Source organism: Balaenoptera borealis (genome assembly GCF_965194805.1).
Source record: "Balaenoptera borealis genome assembly, chromosome: 1".
NCBI lineage: Eukaryota > Metazoa > Chordata > Mammalia > Artiodactyla > Balaenopteridae > Balaenoptera > Balaenoptera borealis.
Genome location: NC_138860.1, coordinates 174,235,811 through 174,245,894, shown reverse-complemented (window position 1 = coordinate 174,245,894; position 10,084 = coordinate 174,235,811). Strand labels below are relative to the sequence as shown.

The following is a 10,084-nucleotide window of genomic DNA, read 5'->3' as shown; positions in this document are numbered from 1 at the left end:
CCCGGAACCGACCCCCTCTGGAAACTGCTTCTGAGGCTAAAACTTTGGGCCGAGGGGCTGAGGGCGGCTCGGCGCGGGGACGAGGCCTGTGTGCGCCCCTCCGCGCCGACAGCCTGGGCGCCGCGGACGGCATGTGACGGCCCCGGCGGCCGCCGCAGCGCGGGAAGGCGCGGGCCCCGCGGGCTCCGGCCGCTGCGAGGAGGGGCCGCGCGGCGGCCGGAGGGAAGGCTGCGGCGCGCGGTCGACCCTTGCGGGCCCGGGCCCCGAGCCGTGCCGCCTCGCTCGCCCGGGCCCCGCCGAGGCTGCTGCTCCCCCGTCCCGGCGCGGGAGGACTCGCTCCAAACTCCCTGAACTTCAGGAGCAGCCCCCGCAGGGCGAAACTCTCAGGGACCCCCACCCCGGGCGGCGCCCCTCGACGACCTCCCCTCGCCGAGCCCCCTGCTGACAAGTGCCTGGACTCCCAGGGCCTCAGGGGCCCGGCCGGTCTGACTGTCCCCAGCCCCGTGCCCGGCAACGATGCTCATGAGGAAAGTGCCCGGCTTCGTCCCGGCCTCCCCGTGGGGGCTGCGGCTGCCGCAGAAGTTCCTCTTCCTTCTCTTCCTCTCCGGCCTCGTCACCCTGTGCTTCGGGGCCCTGTTCCTGCTGCCAAACTCCTCTCGCCTCAAGCGCCTCTTCCTGGCCCCCCGGACCCAGCAGCCCGGCCTGGAGGCAGTGGCCCAAGTCGCCGGCCACTCCCTGACCCGCGAGCAGGAGTCGCCTCCCAACCCGGCCCCCGCGGCTCCAGCCCCGGGTGAGGACGACCCCAGGAGCCAAGCCAGTCCCCGGCGCAGGAAAGGGTGGCTGCGGCGCACCCGCCCCACCGGGCCGCGGGAGGAGGCCACGGCGGCCCGGGGCAGCGGCGCCACGGCCCTCAGACCGCAGGAGGGGAGCATCCCCTCTAGCTTTGACTTCAACGCGTTCCGGAGCCGCCTCCGCCACCCGGTCCTGGGCACTAGGGCCGACAAGAGTAAGGAGCCCCAGAGCCTAGTTCAAAGCCAGCGGGAGAAAATCAAGGAGGTAAGGATTCTTCTCCCCGCACAAAGGGAAAGATCCTCTTGTGCTTCCATCCATTTCCCCTGGGCCCAGTCACTCCCGGGCTCCCTGGTCTACTCTAGGTCCTCCAGGCACACTCTATGTCCTCCTCCCTCCTCCCAAACTTCCCACCTTCACTCCTGCCTGCACACTTTTCCACTACCGGGTTCAGTTAATCATCCCCACCCCTGATGGTAGCTGAACCACTGGACCAACTTTCCCCCACCCCCAGACTCTGGTCTTTCCAGTCCAGTCCTCAGCCCAGATGGGCCCTGCTCCCTCCCTTTGTGGAGATGCTAATAAGATTTTTGTGGAGTTGCTAGTTAGGCTCATTAATGGACACCCTTTCTGTTTGAAGGGGCCAAGAGCCATGTTCTTTCTCACTGTGTGTCTTTAAATCATGACATCTCCCAACCCCCTTTAGGATCTGCTACCTGGAAAGCCAGGATTTGAGGGGTATTTGGTGACCTGCAAGTATTTTGTAGTCTAGCCAGCAACCTACAAGCCAGAGGATGTTGTGCATTCTTGATAACTTTCTATTGAGCTTTGGAACAGCTGTACGTAATTGCATGTGATGCAAGGAGCAATGATCACTAAGGTGGTGGTAATGTTACAGAAGCTCTGAGGTTATTGGCTTAATGTAGCAGGTCTTGGACTTATTCCCTGTAGGGATTGTACCAGAGAGGGGTTAGAAGGATCACTTTGAGTCTGAATCTTAGTCTTAATTTAAGAAACCAAAAGCAAACACAGCCTCACCGTGGCTTGAAGACAGTTGCCAAGCCACCACTGATAACTAAATGTTCTGCTCAACCCGTTAGAGCTGCCTACTGTTGGAGCCGCCTGCGCAAGTTTTTTGCCCAGCACTGCAGAGGGGGCTGCAGTGACACCCCCGGGCCACGAGGGGGCTGTGGGCAAGCAGTGGGCCAGGGTCTCCTCCCTAGAAAGGAGAGGATGCTCTCCCCATCCCCATGGACCCAGAATGAAAGGACTGCTTCTGTCTGGACTTCTTGGTTTGCTGCAGAGCAGTCAGCAAGTCTGCCCTGATTTCCAGGGAGAGCAGGCAGCAAGAGTCAGGACCTGCCCTGTCAAGACCTGCTCAGAGCCAGTGGAGAGCTTAGCTGTCCTCCTCTCCTTGTCCAGTGTATCCTGTCTCCCAACGCCCACCTCTCCCTATCTCTGCTGTTGTTACTCAGCCTTCTATGCTAAGCCCTGTGGAGACTCTATCTTAACTAGCAATCACTGGACATTTTGTGATGTCAATATAGGAAACCACAAAGACGAGTCCTTGTTTCCCGTGTGCAAGCGCACACTCTCAGTTTCCAAATTCTTGTTGAAATCCCAAAGGTTAATTGAAGCCTGGAACTTGCAGTAGCTAAGAAAGGGGCATCATTTCTCCCCCACTGGTTAAGGAGCTGTGTTGTTGAATACTCACCTGAACCACCCCAGCTCCCTTTCCTAAAGGTGCCTCTGAAAACATTAACGCTTTCAGACCTCCTTGGAGGGCAGTAACCCGCAGTGAAATTACATATAAACTATATGCATGCAGTTTTTCACGGGGTGTAGAGCTGCCATCAGATTTTTAAAAGGATGCCCCAAAGGATTAAGAGTTACCTACTGTTCTCTTCAAAAGGTGCTTTCTGCATTTGCATCTAGATATGGGACCCATTTCTGAAAGCCTGCGGTTGGGAGCCATGATGGGAAGGGTGGTGGGCTGGCTAGCGGGGAACCGGGTTCTGCCCCTCTATACAAAGAGAACCTCCCTTGTGGGCAGAGGCTTCGGGCAGTGACTTGCTGCAGCGGCCGGGGGTGGTGGGAGGTGTGGAGACTCTGCTGTGCAGGTGGATGTAAAGTAACACAATGGGTGGAGGTCTGTGTTGGTTGCCAGATGTCTGGATCTTTCTATCTGGCATCGCTGTACACCCCTGGTAGTAGCTGGAAGCCTGCTTGTCTATACCTGCAGTTGTTCAGTGAGCCCCCTCTTACTATCTTGAAGACCTTAAGCTCCTCAGAATGGAGGGGACGGGACTATATACACTATTATATTTTGAAGCCCATTTTCTGTTCAGACTTCTTGAGTTTGGACCTCCCCCGGTCCCCAAACAACCTGAAAAAACGTGGGACAGAGTGTTTGTTTTAGCTGTTAACACAGAGTTAACTTCCCTTGTGTTCCACCTGATGAATGCATTTGACAATTGCTGGAGGATGTCTTTATTTCCTTCTCATCTAAATTTCTATCTGTGCCATGCCCACGGGTAGATCATTTTAGAAAGGTGCCTATTTTCATAAAAAGGGACTGTTGCTTTCCTCTCTGGCTTGTTTTTTCCCAGACGTGGATTGATTAGACCCCAGGAGCAGAGGGACAGCTAGCATCAGATAAAAAGGGCTCTGTTCTTATAAGATGAGGTTTTTAAAGCGAAAGTAAACTTCAAGAGAGATTCAGAGAAGGTGAATAAGGGTGAATGAAGACTGGACACTTGGGCTCTAGATCAATGAAGTATACTTATGAACATTCTAGTTTGAGAGATGGACATGGACTCAAGGTCTCTGCTGATAAGATGGGTTGAAGCTGCATGTTCTGGGTGTAGACACATCAGGAAACAATCTGTCACTAGAACCAACATTTTCTCCTCAGTTCGCAATTTTGGAACCTTGGAGGAGGCAGTGTGGTGGAAAGGGGAACCCAGAGAACATTGATTCGAGTCTCAGCTCAACTGTCTGACTTTGGACAAGCCACCTCCTCTCCTTCCTGGACCTTATTTTTCCTTCTGTAAAATGGGATGAGAGAGGGAAGAAGAGGCTGGTCACATAAACTCTTGCTTCCAGACCTGGCCCCTAAGTAGACTGCCAGTCTGGCCAGGGACTCCTTAGCAGCTGGGCTTTTCCCAGCTCTGTTTTCGGCATGTCTTAGTTCCATGAAGTCAGGGAAAGTGTTGTGTTGTTGTTGATGATGGTGATGGTGTTCACTGTTGTATCCCTAGCACCTAGTCAAGAGTAGATACTCACATAGTTGATTAAGTTAAGTATTCCTCTCACCCATATTGAACTTTAGAGATGGGATTGAACAGTGACAGATCCTCGTCTTGGGATCATGGAGAGTAAAGGGGTTGGTGAGAATGAGAAATGGCTTGCCAGCAGCCTTTCCTTTCAGATCTGATGATAATATAGGAAATTATTGTTATAATTATTTTAGGGGACCTTGGTCATAGGTGGGTTTCTCTTCAAGTTCAATAGACTTTTCTCACACATGACAAGAGTTGGGAGTGAATAGCTGGTCAGGGTTACATCCCAGTGAAAGGTTTCAAACTATGTTGTGTCCTACTAATGATGGTTGGTTGCTGATCTGGAGCACCTCAGTTGTCCCTTCAGTGAAGGGAGCTTTTGTTAAAGGGAATTGGGCAGAGTAGGGCTGTGAGAACGTAGCACTGGAGTGGGGCTGCCCCTAGCCCATAGGAAGAATGTGGATTGAATTTTACCCCCATCCCCGTCCCCTCTGCCCAGTGCCCTTGTGCACCACTGTATGTGGCAGTCGCCCTGAGTGTCCAACCTGGGTTCAAATCCTAACCATGCTATCAACCTTGGCCTCAGGGGAAAATTCCTGTTTATCACTGGGCCTCAGTTTTCTTGGTAAAATGAAGAGACTGGCATTTAGGGGAGCCTTTTCTCTCCCTCGCTCCCACCTGTTTACTGGTTTGTTTATGGATCTGCCCAAGCACCTAGAATAGGATATGACACTTAGTTGGAGCCCAGATACTTAGTTGGAGCCCAGAGTGGCTACAGTAAAGATCTATAAACTAACAGTTAAGGTGACTGGTGGCAGAAGCTGGGTCTTCTTCCTGCGGGTACATGGAATTCTAAGAGTCATAGAGTAGGGGCCACAGCAAGGTTTGGGGGCTTGGCTCTGTGACCCAAGAAGCCTTTTAGAAGTTGCAGTAATTTTCCAAGTGCAAGTCTAACTTAAAGGGACTGGAGAGGTGGCAGCCGTGAGTAAAATCTTTCATGCCTGGATAGCAGGCATCTGGAGGATGCCCGAATCACCCTGGAGTCTCTGAGACTTGGCAGGGAGTGCCCCAGCTCTTGCCTTCCATGTCTGCTGTGTTAAGCCTCCAGGATATTGCTCGTTGTGATATGTGACTATGTCTGAATAAGTCATCTTGGCAAATGATCTTTGCTCCCCATTAATGGGCTGGTTCGTTAGTCATGTGTGGTTTCTCTGTATATCTGATTTATCACTGCTAGTCCCAGGGACAGGCAGAAAAATTAAAAGGCTTTGTGTTCTTTGTAGCATGTGAATCTGAGGCTGTGAGATGTTCAGGATAATTAATATTAGGAACACCTCAGATTTAAATAGCTTTCCTTCGAAGAGCTCTGTTTCAGTTGAAAATCCACTGAAGATTTTTCTCCCTTGTCCTTCAGTTTCTCTCTTGTCCTGCTCTATGATACATTTAATATAGACAGGAAGATTGCCCTATATTAACCAGACAGGTCCCTTGGGAGACCCTTACCTCATAAGCCCAGCTATATACTTCATTCTTCTTCCTTAGAACTGAGCACTGCAAGTAGACCAAAGCTCAGACTTTGTCCCCACCAGGTGTATGACTTAACACCCACAGGTTGGGTGGATCTCTGCTTTCACTGTAAGCTGCACCATTATTTTAGGGACTTGGTGCAGGCATTCCAAGAGCAATTGCTTCTCAGGCCTCACATCCTTAACTCTGTCTTTAGTGTTAGCTTTAGAAACAAATAGTACAATGACTTTTAAAAGTCAGCTGCTTATTTCACACTGTAGTTAGCAGGGGGGTAAGAACATAGACTCCCCTGCAGTTTTCAGAGTGACTGATTTATATCCGGGCTCAAGAAATGCCTTTTCTCTAGCTTTTCCCGAAGACTGATCCATTACTCCACCAAAAAATAAATATTGTGATATATATCAGGCATACTTTGCTCAAAGGGACTTACATCTTTTCTCTTACTGAAGAAAATCAATCAGGCTCGCAGATTGGAAAGCCCCATGCAGGGAAGCTGTTTGGTAATCTAGGTGGGCAACCAGCCTGTGGGTACTGTCTCTGGCGTGGGGAAGGTGCCTGACTCTGCATCCTAAGTCAGATCTGCACTAAGGGAGGTGGTGGGGACTTCAGGAAATTCTCTCGCTGCCTTGCTTTCTTTAGCCAGGTCAGGAAAGACTTAACAAGAGCATTATGGACAGGATTCAGGAGAGCATAATGGGCATTTATTACATTAACTTTAAAAGAGGGGCCATACTTGGAGCAGGGATGAGTGTCATGAACCAAGAATTATTATTATTCCAGTTCTGTGCATCTGCAGTCCAAAAAGACCAGGCTCATTCAAATAAGCTCTGGTTCTTGATTTCCCACTAACCTGGGGCCAAGGCCTTATGCACAAGTATTTGCATAATTTGGGGAAAACAACAGACTTTTTAAGCTCTGTATTCTCATGGCAGATGATGGTAAGAAAGAAACTGGAGATTCCTTAAGGACTTCTGAGGACTCAAGGACCTCAGTCCCACTCCCCTTCCCTCTTTCACCCCCACTAGGCTCTGGGGGCTAGTTAATAGCCAAGGCAGTATGGTTTTGGTTCTCTTAAATGCAGGGTGTGGCTGAGCTTGCTGTCAGACCTGTTTTTTGGTGTCTCCATCCCCAAAGAGAACTGAAGCCACGGAGACCATAGCTGCAGGCTGTGGCCTCAGTGTGGTGGTCCAGTTGTAGGTATTTCTTCCCTTGAGAAGGCTGTTTTCTAAGATTTGGGTTGAGGGCTCTCCAAACTCAATAGGCAGGTGGTCAGAACAGCTCTTACTCACAAGGGGGTCTGAGTATGTCTCTTAACTCTGAATTTTCATTAATTAAAGGCTAAGACTAGGGCGGTTGTCCATCTGTTTTAGTGCAGTACCAGAGTGGTAACTTTTACAGAAGAAACTTGGGCGTACTGATTAGTGTCCTAAATAGATAAGCAGTAATTATGCTTTTACCTGGCATGCTCTGGGAGTCAGCTGCTCTACAGGCAAAACTTCTAGGCAAATACCTTTCACTAAATAACAACCATTTTCAGTGGCTGAATAATAGTAGATTCTTCTCCCCTCGTTCCACCTCTGCAATGACTTGGGGTCACCATAAAATCCACTGTGCAATACAGCACGTCCCATAGGGCCTGATGAGTCATTTAGGTAAGACTGCCGGCCTCTCAACACCTGTGTTTTGTGTTCTCATCTTATTTTTTTACAACAACCCTGTGATTCAGGTGCTACCTATTTATTTCAGTATAACTTACATATAGGGAAATGCACAGATCTTAAATACACAGTTTGCTCAATTTTAGCAATTGCAGAAAACCATATAAACAACACCCCTATGAAGATACAGAACATTCCCATCACCTCAGAAAGTTCCCTCTGCTCCTTCCCAAGCAGTCTCCCATCATCCACCCCCAACCACTGTTTTGATTTGTTGCCAGAGATTAGTTTCACCTGTTCTAGAACTTCAACTAAATGGAGTAGTGCAATATATGCCATTCTGCGCAAGGCTTCTTTCACTGAGGCTAATGTTTTTGAAATTCATTCATGTTGTGTGTATCAGTGTTTCATTCCTTTTCATTGTTGAGATGTATTCTGTTGTATGAATATCCCACAATTTGTTTACCCACTCACCTGTGGTTGGACTTTTTGGTTGTTTCCAGTGTTTGGCTATCAAGCTGTTCTGAACATTTTATGCGCAAGTCTTTATGTAGGTATATTTTCATTTCTTTTGTGTCAATATCTAGGAGTATAATTGCTGGCTAATAGAGTAAACGTATGTTTAACTTTATAAGAAACTGGAAACACTTTTCCCAAGTAGTTAGACCCACCAGCAAAGTGTTGAGAGTTCTGCATTTCCACCAGCACTTGGTATTGTCCACCTTTTTAGGTTTAGCCGTGCTATTTGCTGTGTAGTGATATTTAATTGTGTTTTTTAAAAAATATTTATTTATTTATTCATTCATTCATTTATTTTGGCTGGGCTGGGTCTTAGTTGCGGCATGCCGGATCTTCGTTGCGGCGTGCACGATCTTTAGTTGTGGCACGAGGACTTCTTAGTTGCGGCATGCAGACTCTTAGTTGCGACATGTATGTGGGATCTAATTCCCTGACCAGGGATCAAACCCAGGACCCCTGCATTGGGAACGCAGAGTCTTACCCACTGGACCACCAGGGAAGTCCCTTAATTGTGTGTGTGTGGTTTTTTAAAATAATTAATTTTTATTTTTGGCTGTGTTGGGTCTTCGTTGCTGCGTGCAGGCTTTCTCTAGTTGTGGCAAGCAGGGGCTACTCTTCGTTGTGCGTGGGCTTCTCTTGTTGCGGAGCATGGGCTCTAGGTGCATGCGCTTCAGTAGTTGTGGCACACAGGCTCAGTAGTTGTGGCGTGCAGGCTCAGTAGTTGTGGTGCACAGGCTTAGTTGCTCCGCGGCATGTGGGATCTTCCTGGACCAGGGCTTGAACCCGTGTCCCCTGAATTGGCAGGCAGCCTCTTAACCACTGTGCCACCAGGGAAGTCCCCTTAATTGTGGTTTTAATTTTTGTTTCCCTTTTTTTTTTTTTTTTTTTTTAGAAATTCACGGTCTTTTATTTATTTATTTATTTATTTATGACTGTGTTGGGTCTTCGTTTCTGTGCGAGGGCTTTCTCTAGTTGTGGCAAGTGGGGACCACTCTTCATCGCGGTGCGCGGGCCTCTCACCATCGCGGCCTCTCTTGTTGCGGAGCACAGGCTCCAGACGCGCAGGCTCAGTAACTGTGGCTCACGGGCCCAGTTGCTCCGTGGCATGTGGGATCTTCCCAGACCAGGGCTCGAACCCGTGTCCCCTGCATTGGCAGGCAGATTTTCAACCACTGCGCCACCAGGGAAGCCCTGTTTCCCTTTTAAATATTGATATTGAACATCTTTTCATATGTTTATCTGCCATTTTTTATCTTCCTTTTAAGTCTGTGTTCAGATCTTTTGCCCGCCTTTTTTAAATTAAAAACAATTGAGTGTTTATTATCTTATTGAATTTTAGAAATCCTTTGCTCATTTTGGATATGTCCTTTGTCAGATGTATATACTCATACTCTATGGTTTGTCTTTTCATTTTCTTAATAGTGTCAGTCAAAGAGCAGAAGTTTTAAATTTTGATGAAGTCCAGTGTATCGATGTTTTCTTTTATGGTTAGTGCTTTTGTGTGTACTTGAAAAAAAAAATTCTTTGTCTACCCCAAGGTCATGAAGATAGTCTCCTTTTAATTCCAGAAGCTTGATCATTTTGGTTTTTACATTTAGGTCTCTCATCTGCTTCAAATTAATTTTTGTATATGGTGTGAGGTAGGGGTTGAGGTTCTTTATTTTCATTTAAATGTCCAGTTGTTTAGCACCGTTTGTTGAAAAAGCTTTCTTTTCCCCATTGAATTGCTTTGATAACATGTTAGCTTAATTTACTATGTGTATGTAGCTGTATTTCTGGACTCTGTTCTATTGATTTGTCTTTATGCCAATTCATACTATCTTTTTTTAAGTGTAATTATTAATATAAGTGGATTTAAGCTAACTTTTTTTTTAGAGTTCTCGTTCATTTTTTTGTATCATTAATTTTTTATTTTTATTTTTTTAATTAAAAATTTTTTATTGGAGTATAGTTGATTTACAATGTTGTGTTACTTTCAGGTGTACAGCAAAGTGAATCAGTTATACATATACATATTTCCACTCTTTTTTTAGATTCTTTTCCCATATAGGCCATTATAGAGTATTGAGTAGAGTTCCCTGTGCTATACAGTAGGTTCTTATTAGTTATCTATTTTGTATATAGTAGTGTGTATATGTCAATCCCAATCTCCCAATTTATCCGCCCCCCTGCCTTATCCCCTAATAAGCATAAGTTTGTTTTCTACATCTGTGACTCTACTCCTGTTTTGTAAATAAGTTCATTTGTACCCTTTTTTTAGATTCCACATAAAAGTGATATCATATGATATTTGTCTTTCTGTGTCTGACT

The 10,084-nt window shown here is 47.4% G+C and overlaps 1 protein-coding gene across 1 annotated transcript in view; it reads left to right on the top strand.

Moving 5' to 3' along the window:
- The first annotated feature begins 380 nt into the window (after window positions 1–380).
- The window catches only part of MAN1C1 (mannosidase alpha class 1C member 1), a 131,840-nt gene continuing 122,136 nt past the window's right edge, over window positions 381–10,084 (top strand). The window contains exon 1 of the mRNA XM_082366690.1: window positions 381–1,056. Coding sequence (XP_082222816.1) covers window positions 517–1,056 — 540 coding nt within the window. The 5' untranslated portion in view covers window positions 381–516. The remainder of the gene's footprint in view (window positions 1,057–10,084) is intronic.